Source organism: Symphalangus syndactylus, chromosome 3 (assembly GCF_028878055.3).
Source record: "Symphalangus syndactylus isolate Jambi chromosome 3, NHGRI_mSymSyn1-v2.1_pri, whole genome shotgun sequence".
In the NCBI taxonomy this organism is placed as follows: domain Eukaryota; kingdom Metazoa; phylum Chordata; class Mammalia; order Primates; family Hylobatidae; genus Symphalangus; species Symphalangus syndactylus.
Window position 1 is genome coordinate 74622973 of NC_072425.2, and position 12448 is coordinate 74635420.

The following is a 12448-nucleotide window of genomic DNA, read 5'->3' on the forward strand; positions in this document are numbered from 1 at the left end:
TCCATGTCAAAAAACAAAACAAAACAAAAACTAATTTAGGGTTAGATTTTTATGAGGATTACTTTTTAAAGAGTTTTCATGTTTGCAACTTTTACAAACTTTGTAAAACAAAATGTCTCAAGTCAATGGAATTTTTAGCATTTTTGTCATTATTTTGACGGCATTTTTCAACAATTACAGTATAAGACAAAGGCTATGTGTCATACACTTCGATGGGGAGGCACTGTGCCAGGATGCAGGATGACAGCTATGATGAATAAAGAGTTTCTATCCTCAAAGAATTCTCTATTCCTGAGGAAATGCCTTCATATAAATAACTAGAATGCAAGTCCAACTGTCATGTAGGACATAAAATACTCAGAGAACAAAAATAGAAAAGGAATTAATTCTGATTAATGACAGCTTACCTAATTCTTACTGCATGTCAGTCAATACTTCTATGCACACTTCATACTTTATTTTATTTCATCTAAATTTCATAACAACCCTACGAAGTAGATGCTTTTGTAATTCCCATTTTACAGGTGAACAAGCTGGGTTATAAACACCAAATAACTTTTACAGTAAATTGTAGAGCTGGGATTCAAACCTGGATAGTCAGAACCCTGGGCCAGAAAAAAAAAAAAAAAAACACATATAAAGAGGAAATGGCATTTTAGCTGGGCCCAGAATAAGTAGAGAGTTGATTGGTAAACAATTGAGGAAAAGAAACTCCCAAACAGAGAAGAAAGCATGGAAGCTTGAGACGAATGTGCTTGATGTGTTCCCTTAGTGTGGAACTGGGGTATATATACCTTTTTGTTACTTATACAAGTCCTTTCTGCATGTCCACATTCTATAAGTAAAGAAAAGTATTAAGAATACCTTTCAATAATCCCAGAGCTCACTGTTTCCTCATTCAATAAAGCCTTGCTCTTCATTTCAGCCCATTCTGTGTTTAAACACATTTGTGACAACTTTTCATGTGTTTCTGATATCCAAATCTGGAAACACAGAAGCCACATGTAAGAAAAATGAATTCTTACTAAAAATGGTCGGTTACTAAAACACGCTTTTATTGAAGTACATTCTGATTTTAATTGTTGACTCTAGTTGACATTAAAAATAAGTAATAGCTCATAGCTCATCATAAATATGTAAACATAGCAATTACTGGATGCTGTTGGGAAATAAAAAGCAAATTGGTTGTTTCTATGAAACATAAAGAACTGCATTCAATTAAATATACTAACTCTACCTACTTTCTATTTCCTTCTTTATCCTTTTCAGGGTTGGTATATTTTAAATACCCTAAGTAGGAAAATGTTTGTAGCAATCACTTTGTAAATCACAAGGACTTCAGATATCATCATCATCGTCATCATTATTATTCACTTTCTGTCATACAGCATAATTCAATTAATTACTAAGCAATTATTGCAATGTGGAAAAATCTGCAAACTATAAGATGTACTCAAACCAATTGCAGAAACATCAAGGGTAGCAACTCAGGGATCAAAGGAACAAAAATGGATATAAGGGATTCAATATTTTCTCCATACAAAACTCTAGAAGATCATGAAGCTGGAGGTTCAGAGCTAAGAACCAGAACTCATCACCAAGAAAATCCATTACTTTATCTGAAAGACTAGATTCCCCAAGATATTCATGAAGCCTGAGAACACATTAATACCACTAGACTTTCAGGTTTTTATTGTTTGTTTGTTTGTTTGTTTGTTTTTAAAGAGAGACCACTCTTTAGAAAACCAGAGCCTTCAACTGCAAGAGTATCATGGCTATAGTCAGATGCTTTGGGTCCATTTTGCTTTAGTAATAAGGTTTTGCTATAACCAGGAGTCTAGCCTAGTCAAAACCATTTTGATTAAGTCTCTGGTGCTGGTTTCCTGGTCTACTCCATGGCTCTCTGGATCCTTGGCTTCTCAGAGCATTGCTCTCCAAGACCTCAACCTCCTGAATTACCATCCTCCCAGCCAAATTTCCCAGCTTTGATCCATATACCCTTAGCTCAACTACTCTTCTTCTTAGATGTTCAGGTGTCAAAGTCAATGGTAGGGGACACTACATTGGGTCTTATTTATTTTAACAGCAAAAAAAATCTTTTGAGAAATAATTAGTAGCCACCATTTTGTTTGAAGGTTAAAGATTGACCAAAAAATTAAGCTTAGATTGCTTCTCAGCCTTTTGGCTAAGATCAAGTGTAAAAATTAAGCTTAGATATGCTCTGATGATTTTTAACAGTAAAATATTTCAGCAAATCAACCAACTCTTTGAAAATCATATGAAACAAAGATATTGCCAAACATAAAATAGAGGAGTTAAAGGAAACAGATAATCATAGCATTAGTGGAGCAGAATGAGTGCTTATTCTGTGCCAGACAATGTACTAAGCACTTTAAATGTATTATTTCAATACCTTCTTAAAGCAACCCTCTGAGTGTTATGTATTAATATCAATCATGGTCTCAGAAGGGAAAAACAATCAAATTGGGAACTGAGGAGAACTTAATGAAGGATCTCTTTATAAACGTGTGGGAACCATTAAGAAAATCAACACTATTGGCCGGGTGCGGTGGCTCACGCTTGTAATCCCAGCACTTTGGGAGGCCGAGGCGGGCGGATCACGAGGTCAGGAGATCGAGACCACGGTGAAACCCCGTCTCTACTAAAAATACAAAAAAAATTAGCCGGGCATGGTGGCAGGTGCCTGTAGTCCCAGCTACTCCGAGAGGCTGAGGCAGGAGAACGGCATGAACCTGAGAGGTGGAGCTTGCAGTGAGCCGAGATCGCGCCACTGCACTCCAGCCAGGGCGACAGAGCAAGACTCCATCTCAAAAAAAAAAAAAAAAGAAAATCAACACTATTGAAGCACCCTGAGGATAGCAATAGTGGAGAACCTTGAGGGTAGAACAGTTACTGTAACTCAGAACAACCTACAGCTATAGTGAGGGCCACCTGATAGTCATATCAACCTACTCAGAACAACCTACAGCTGTAGTGAGGGCCACTTGATAGTTGTATCTTTCATAACAGAAACCCAGCCACTGCCAAACTATGGTCCTACAAGGAGGAAATCACAGGAATAAGTGTCCAAGCTCCCTCTCCTCCCACCTCTGGTCACCTGCCAGTGCCTCCCATGGGCCCATCCAGTGGAAAGCCAGAAGGCAAGGAGCTCATTGCAGCCAACCCTAGAGGTCAGCCTCCTTGGCACAAAGCAGAGTGAGAAGAGTGGAGAGTGGACCTGGAGGTGCAAATGAAGAACACTTGGTATGATTTATTTCTGTTTTAAAAAAGGGAAAACTAAGGCTGGAAGGGATTAAATAATGCCCAGGCAAATCAGCTAGAAAGTAGAAGCTCCACAATTTAAGACTCATGCAGTCTGCCTCATTCATTCATTCATCCATCTATCCACATCTATTAAGTGCCAGGCATCATACTAGGTTCTACAACTAGATTTGTAAACAAATTCCAGAGGCTACACTAGCTATAGCATAGTAGGTTATAGTAAATCATGGGGATAATGGTAATAACAGCACATGGCCAGAAACCGTTCTAAATGTCTTCACATTAAATGCTTGTGACAACTCTACAATTCTCACTTTACACATAAGGAAATAAAGACATGGAAAGTTTGAGACTCGACTTAAGTTACAACCCTGTAAGTGGTAGAGCCAAGAATTAAAGAGAAGCCATCTGACTCCAAAGACAACTCTTAACTTCTGTTTCCTGTACCAGCGGCAAATGTTATCTCCCAATATTAGACATTCCTTCTTCATCATCAATAGAATCCCCAAACTTTAGCTGGGTGCCTGGTGTTGCAGACCACATTTTTCAGATTATTTTACACTTAGATATGATCAGTGACTGGTTCTGGACAATTGAGCATAAGTGGAAATAGTTGTTTCCTGGAAAGAACTTCCAGAAAAAGTCCTTCTTTTCTTTTCCTTCTTGCTACCTGGAATGGGGACATAATGACTGTTTTCCAGCAGCCATCTTGGGTCCTACCCAAGGATGGCAGAGCAGAAAACTGGAAGGAATTGGTCTCTGACAATACATAGAACTTTCATACCAGTCCTGCTATCCTCTAGACCCTTTACATGAAATAATACAACCCTATATGAACAGCCTCTGTTGATTTTCAGTGTCTGTTGCATGTAGGCAAACCTAATCCTACACCATCTTAATGTGAAAAAATCACTTTGGTGCAGAAATGTTCATAACCTGACATAAGGATGGTACTTCATAAAAGCACTTCCATATGTTTAAAAGTCTTTTGGGCTTTGTATATATGTATATCACAGACTGGAGATTGGCAATTTGGTATGTGAGATAGCTAAATTAACACAGCACAAACTCACAGGATAATCACTAAAATTTCCATTTAATTTACATAATAAAATCTAGCTTGAGACAAATTATAATATAGAAAATATCTAATGGATATAGGAAGCTCATTTCATAACATTATTCATATTCCCTGTTTTCCTGACTATGAATTATTTTTAAATCCCAATTTCTATTCTTCTAGAATGAATTCCCATTTGTGCTACACTTATGGGAAGAAAATCCAGTAGACACATAACCTGGGTGACTGGTACAGGGAATGAGGAGAACACTTATGACTTCTCAGGTTATATATTTCAGGTTGGCCAGACTGTTCTGTTGAGGATGACTTACCCTTGGCAGAATCTCTCATGGCAAGATTCATTTTAGATAATCCCCAATTGACAATTCTTTCCTGGGTTCTTTACAGGCACCCAGAAAGTATATTCCTCTGACCCACAGTGAAGGAAGCTGTATTGGTCCGTTTTCATGCTGCTGATAAAGACATACCCAAGACTGGGTAATTTACAAAAGAAAGAGGTTTAATGGATTTACAATTCCACTAGTCTGGGGAGGCCTCATAATCATGGCAGAAGGCAGTGAGGAGCAAGTCACATCTTACATGGATGGCAGCAGGCAAAGAGAAAGAGAGTGTGTGCTTGTGCAGGGGAACTCCAGTTTTTAAAGCCATTAGATCTCATGAGACTTATGCACTATTATAAGAACAGCATGGGAAAGACCCGCCACCATGATTCAATTATCTCCCACTGGGTGCCTCCCACATCTTGTAGGGAATTATAGGAGCTACAGGATGAGGTTTGGGTGGGGACAAAGAGCCAAACCGTATTAGAAGCTCAGGTACTTCTCACATCAAGCTTTTCCCTCTGATGCCACAGGCTGCTTCTGGAACCCTCCAGTCTGCAGCGTTTTGTCAAGCATGAGTGAGACCCCAGTGCATCAAGTTCCCTGGGTGGTATCATTGAGGCCCCACTCTCAGGGTTGGAGTTAAGGAGACACACTTCCCACTCCTACCCCTTAAGGGATTAGAGGGGTGGGATTCACAGCATGCATGCTCTCTCCAGACAACTCCTCCAACTTCTAAATTATTTTGACCAGATCTCTTTGATTTCAACCTTTTTTATTTGTTTTTAAATCATCAAGGTGAATGAGACACCAAGCAGCTCAAAACTCAGTTACTGCCCAAATAATTTGCATGTTTTCTGCATGAGTGGGTTGGCATCTCACTTACTTGGAATAAAGGAGGAGTTGGCATCTATTATCTTAGATCTTCAGTCATAACTAAGGAAGAGTCTTATTTTAGCCTGTTAAGCAGCATTCCCCCTACCAACTGTAGCTTTTCTGCACCATTGCCAAAAAAAATACAAAGGCTTGATTATCTTTTAAAATCATCACAAAGACCATACTTATATCTCAGAAGTTTTGTCCTTGGAAATCCTGGCTGTTTTTGCATCTAGGTTAACTCAGCAGTGCCATGTGAAGATTCCAAAGGATCTGAGAGAGGCCTCTGCAAATATAACCACTACTATTTTGAACAAGTGAGACTCATAGGGTGCAATCAGAAAAATAATTTTATTGTTTTCCTAAACTACCTCTTCAAGCAAGCTTTTGTGAGCTTCTTCCTTCTTCCTCTTCTTTTTTTTTTTTTTTTCTCTTTTTTTAGAAATAGGGTCTCCCTGTTACCCATGCCGAAGTGTAGTGGCACAATCATAGCTCACTGCAGCCTCAAACTCATGGGCTCAAGCAATCCTCCTGCCTCAGCCTCCCAAGTAGCTAGGACTACAAGTGTGCACCACCACACCTGGCTTATGGGATGCTCCTTTTCCTGTCTTTAGCAGAAATAAATTTATAACAAGTCTCATTTTTTCCTGATCACTCTGAGATAACAAAACCACTCCTTGTCACAAAATAGTCTCAATTAAATATTTAATATTAGTAAAATAAACACAAAAGGCTCTTCTAGTTGTCTGGGGGAAAGGAAAAGCAGAGCAGGTGGAGAAATAAAAAATTATCCAACCCGGCCTACCCTTCACACTCACTTCCCTCTGCAGACTTACCAGCCTAGAGCAGGCTGTAGCTGGAGGAAGAGAAAAGCTTTAACTCTAAATGAAATTCATCATTTTGATAAAATATTTTAGTTATTGAAATGTGACCAATAGGCTTTTTATTATCTGAGATTGACCATAAAACCTAAGGAAGCTGCACAGGATTTTGTCCAAGCATAAAGGAAGAACTGACTCCAGAAAGCAGGGTAAATAGGCAGTGGAGGCAAAAAATATGGATGTGTGTGTCTCTGCATGTTTGTGTGTGCAGGTGTGTGTATGTACATGCACATGATTGCCCAATTTAAGTCTCATTTGTTCAACATAACAGTTACACCTGCTTAAGCAAACTATATTAGTCTAGTTTCCGTAAGAGTTAAATTAGGGCATGATTACTGATGTAGAAAAGGAGCAGCAAATGAACGTGATGGGATCAAAATGCTGGGTGGCTTGCTTTCATTCCCATCCCAAATGTCTGGAAATGACAGAGAAGATATTTGCTAGAATAAATAGACTCGGAGATGCAGCAGAAAACAAGAGAAGTACACTCAGTGGGCCAAAATTTATACAGAATTCCTAACACGGGAAAGCCAGATGTGATTGTGGTGATATTGGAAAAGCTGATCCAAAGTTGTTCCAGGAGAGAATGCTGAAACCTGTGACATCAACCACAAGCTCCAAGATTATGGAGACAGGAAGCAAGAGGAGACCCTAGCTCAACAGCCTACTATCCCCAAACATCTTCCTTTCCCCTGCAAATGGCATTTAAAATTATTCCATTTATAAACATTTGATCCATATACCCCTTTCAGGTGCTTAGATATGAATGCAAGAAGCATCTATAAGATTATAAGATTATACTGATCAAAATACTATCCTACAATGTCAAAGAAAAAAATACTTGAACCAATTAAGTAAATAATTGAATTTCCCATATCTGGTATAATTATTTCCTTGGTATCCCTTTTAGGAATATTAGTTTTCAAATGTGATATTTTTATTCACTAAAACAGCTCAGATTTAGGCTTATTCGGCTATTCTTAATCTATTCATAAAATGAATGCTAATATACTTTTGTACTATTCATTTATTTGCCATTTTTAAATCCAAAATATCTGTGATGCTGTTAATATTAGCCTAATTTGCTCAACAATGTTGTCCTGTTAGTTCCAAAAATGCCTTGGCATTGAGCCACTAGCCATATAAGAAAAATCTGTTTAATAAATTGCTCATGTATTTCTTTGTCCATTTATGTCTGACAAGTTCTCAGCTTCTATGACACAGCATCATATGTGTTCTGTACTTCATCCTTCTAAATGTATGGGATTCAACATGCACTCCCTTCTCAGAAGTGGTCTTTCTTTGGCCTCCCAGTGGCTCTCACTTTAGTATTAGCCTCACATGCTAGGAAGGTAACATAAGTGACTGTGATAGGGCCTTTGGCAGTGTCGTGAGGATCCTTGGGTGAGAGGCTTTTCAAGTTGAAGCAAGGATGATAGACATACTCTTGATGATTTTAGTTTGCATGGAATTCACCCGGGTAGAGATACGTAGCACCTGAATAAAGTCCAGGTAAAAGACCATAGTTTAGAATGCTATTACCCACTAAGCTTAGAATAAGAAAATCAGGGCAAACCCAGTGGCTTGAACTACTGTTCTCCTGTGAATCTATTTCCCCAATGGCCTCACTTGGCCTCCTGAAACCTGAGGGACCATTGAAGTAGGAAATCAATTATCTCACCATTGAAACCTGAATGGTATGTTTCCAGATTCTGCCAAGAGATGGTTCCTTTAGGATTCAGCTCCAGAGCTTCAAAGGAAACCACACCCAAACCTCCTTCCAACCCATTTCAGTTCAGGTGAACCTCACAGCATCCTGATGTTCTTCCTATCATAGCATCCATCATACCCTTTGCCACCATGGTTATGTGTTCCCATTTCCCCTAGGAACCTATGAGTTCCTCATATTAAAGTACCAATTTTTGAATTATGTTTCTTACCCTAGCACTTAGCATTATGCCTGGCAAAGTAATGGGGCCTCAAAAAATGTTTGTTGAATGTAGAACTTCTTCCTTTTATCCTCTTCCCTTTCTCCCTCCTCCCCTTCCTCCCTCCCTTCCTTCTTTGTTTCCTTCCTTCATCCCTTCCTCCCTCCCTTACTTCATTTCTTCCTTCTTCTCTTTCTTCCACAAATACTTATTGAGCATCCACTATGTTCTAGGCACTGTTCTAGGAACTGGGGATAAAACAGGGAACAAAATAGACCAAAATCCCCACTTTCATAGAGCTCGTATTCTAACAGGAGGTGACAAAGGATTAATAACTAAATAAGTCTAAAACATGTCCAGCAATGTAAGTGTCATGAAGAAAACTAAAGTAGGGAAAGGGGATAGAGAGATATGATAAGAATGGACTGCTCTTTTACATACAAAAGGGCAATTGGCTCATTGAACAAGTGGGACTTGTAAGTAGGTACAATCAGAAAACAAATCTACTTTTCCTCCATCACTGCCCATCCACAGTCATTTGGAGGGACTAGTTCTTTCTCATGCTCCTTGATGAAATATAAGACAGGTCCCGGGGCGTTTCTGGTGGCTCTCAGATAATACAAAACTTCTCTGGCTACTTTTGTCCCAAGAGGATTTTCACTGAGGTAATTAAAATGCCAGTCCCATATAATAGCCAAAACTTCTAACTTCATGGGAAGATTCTCATTCCTCCACCTTGGGGCTGCTTTGGCCTGGCCCACTATATTGGGAACAGGGGGCACAGTTGGCTTCTTCTCAATTATCCCACTTGGACTTCTTCCCTATTCCCCACCACCCTCTATCTCCTTGGGGACAGATGCCAAGGATGTGTGGAGATGAGGAAGAGAGAGAGGTAAATGTGGGAATGGCAGAATGTAATCTTGATTTGGTTTCCCCTGGGTATGTTTATCTTTGACCCTCTCTGGCACTGGTGAATGTTCCAAGGTGACTTTCTTGGGAGGTTCTAGTAGGCTTTGGGATCACCTCTGGGAACATTGAATGGCATGTCCCATGATAGAAGATGCCTCTGGCTAGACTTAAATGTCTTGCCTCAGCTCTTGGAAACCCAGCTAGACGCCCTCCCATCTCTCCTTTTTTCCTTCTACAAATATTTATTGGGCACCCACTATGAGATGCTGTTCGACAGGCTCTGAAATGACTCCACGTCATTTTCTTCTTCCCCATGGTCCACAATGGATCCACAAGAGGCACATCTGGGACTGAGGATTCACATATCCTTGCTCCACCTCTAGAGGAGCTGGCTCCATCTTTCTGCTCTGCTTCCTCTGACCAGTCATCAGAGCCTTGTGTCTAACTTTGCGAGGCACACAATGGTTCTTGCAGATAAGACTTAGAGGACACTCTTTCCAAAACCCTCTCTGTACTATCAAACTCCTCTTGAGGCTTCTTGCATTTCAATTCTCTTATATCCCTCATGTGAGTGGGAGCCTATTAGCACCATCTTCTTTGAGGATCTTGCATAAGTGACCATTCTTCGGCACATGAGGCTATTGTTCTGTTCTTAGACTTTTAGAGCCTTAGCCAAAATGTAGACAAAAGTAAGTCCCATTTTAAATTCTGCTACAAATAAATGATGCTCACATTGGCTCCTGCAACAGCATTTAAGGACAAGGACACCTTCAATCAGCTAAATGAAAATGCAGTGGACATACAAAGCAGCCACTCAGCAGCAATCTTGCAAAAATCCAAAAATGTTAAGAAGGCATTCAGAAGGGGAAACAGATGGGAATAGGGCTAGCCAGCATGTGTGTGGACATAATTCAGGAAATAGGACAGAAGTTATGGCTAAGATGTAAGAAATCAAAGCCCCAACACATATGCAGTGAGATATACAATATCCAAGCCAGCACAAAAAATAATCAAGTCTATTTTCTACAAGGAAGGTGCAGTGTAGTGGGGTAAAAAGGCCAGCACACTAGACATGGAAAAGTTTGGTACTCCAGGAGGCAGTTTAGAAAAGTCTCTAACATCTTAATATTTAGAGCCAGAGAAGAACAATAGGTTTTAATTTTTAATACACTTTCTAGCGTTTGACTTTTCACCAGTGATTAAGCTTCACTTGTTCTCAGTTCCCTCAACTATCCAATGTGGATCACGCATGATACCTGCCTGAAGAGCTGTCCAGAGGATGAAATGAAGCGCTTTTAATGGAACCATCTTGTTGAATTGATCCTATTGCATCAATAGGATGCAATCATAAAATGATTTCATTTTTAATCAAACTGCCCCTTCCCTCCCACAGCAAGTTATTTCCTTTTGTTTAATAAAAGTCTTAGGCAAGTCTCTTCTTGACCACTACTGTCCCTGCCCCGAGGGCAGTGCACTCCCTCTTTCTGCTGTGCCATATCAGGCATGACCTCTCACATTTAGGTTTGTAGGCATGTGACTGGACCCCGTGTCCTCTAAATTCCAGGACATACATATTAATCTCTCTGAGTGGTTCCCTTAAACCCCTCTCAACTGGAGAAAGAGGGGCACAGAACCCACAACTACATGAATCCTCTTTTAACTCTTCAGCCCCTTGTCTTCAAGGACATAACTACTCATACTGGTTTAATCTAATTTAGTCTCTTAGCAGGTCCTGCCTAGGTGGCCCAGATTCTTGCTTTAAGGCATGTGGTTCCTGCCAACTATCAAGAGTGTCTTTAGGCCCTTATCAAAACTCTGTAACAACAGGAAGAAGGACTTGCCCATCCTCTTGCTACATCCAACCTCACACCTGGCATGTGAAGGTGTGGGGGCTCGACACCAGTATCCCCTCCTTCTCTTTACACTTGGGACCTTGGGTGAGTCATTTAAGATCTGTAAGTCTAGGTTTAGAACTAAATAATAATATACTTCTTGACAGCTTTATAGCTTTGTTGTGAAGAACGAAAAACAAGATGGATGAGCCAGTGCTTTATACACAGAAAGTCTATAGGGAAAAATGTAAATTTCTATTAAGATAGAGAATAGCAGTTCCATCAGAAATAGTGATTCCTCAGTCTGTTTTCTTTTCTATTGAATACACATTCCAAATCTGGCAGGTGAAGGACAGGGTTTCAATGGCCATCAACAAAAAGACATACAGACAGTAAATACTTATTTACACATTCTCATTAAACCTGAGGCTTGACCACTGTAATGTATATAATATTGGGGAAGGAATGTTTGTGGCTCCTATACCTCATATCCCGCTTCATCTCACTTCCCCCATGATATGAGGTATAGGACTATCCAGAGACCAAGAGCATTTCTATATAGGAATCAAAAATGAATGTTTTTAAGGACCAAAAGTTCTTTAAAAACATCTTTAATATAGGAATCAAAAATAAATGTTTTTTAAGGACCAAATTCTCTAAGTGCGTGTCAAGCAATGCCTGTCTTGCCCAACTTACTCTTGTCCTGACCACAGCCCCATGCTGAAGAAAGCAAGGTGAAGCTGTGTTTGTGGGGGAATGGAGCAAGTGGATGTTGACTGAGTTGGGCATCACACTGCAGAGCCCCATCCACATGCTGGCTGATGACCCATGAGGCAGCCTGGTACAAAGGGAAGAGGGTTGGGTGGAAACTGAGGAAGTCATCAGATTCCCCTGAGATCTGGGCTGTAGAGCAAGAGGTAAACCTGAGCAGAGAGAAATAGAGATGCCAAAGAGACTCTGTGTGTGCATGTGACACAGAGAGGTTGGGGTGGCGATGGGGATGCCTTGCTTTAGAGCTGTGTTAGCTCCTGCAAGTTTGCTCATTCCATATCCAGGCAGCTGTCACTTTACGATAAATCCCCATTCTCCAGCCGATCCTTATTACTCTCTGTCCACTGCAACTATAAGAGGAAAGGAGGAAATGGCACTGCCATGCTAAGCTAATTTGTCCTCATTACCTTGCAGAATGGAGAATCTTCTAGAACAATTTCCAGTGTGGAATTACGCATCTTTTTACACCTGCCCCATTTCAAACGCTGGTCTAAAACTAGCCCAGCCTGGTGGGGGCAGAATGTGACACAAACCTAATCTTTTCATCACTTGTACAACCACCCTCATC

At 40.2% G+C, this 12448-nt stretch overlaps 1 protein-coding gene across 3 annotated transcripts in view; it reads right to left on the minus strand.

Moving 5' to 3' along the window:
• Positions 1 to 12448, minus strand: part of CFAP95 (cilia and flagella associated protein 95) — an 82916-nt gene that overhangs the window by 49129 nt on the left and 21339 nt on the right. For all 3 annotated transcript variants that reach the window (XM_055269959.2, XM_055269958.2, XM_055269957.2), the window contains exon 3: positions 865 to 983. In XM_055269959.2, the coding sequence (XP_055125934.1) occupies positions 865 to 983 (119 nt within the window). The remainder of the gene's footprint in view (positions 1 to 864; positions 984 to 12448) is intronic.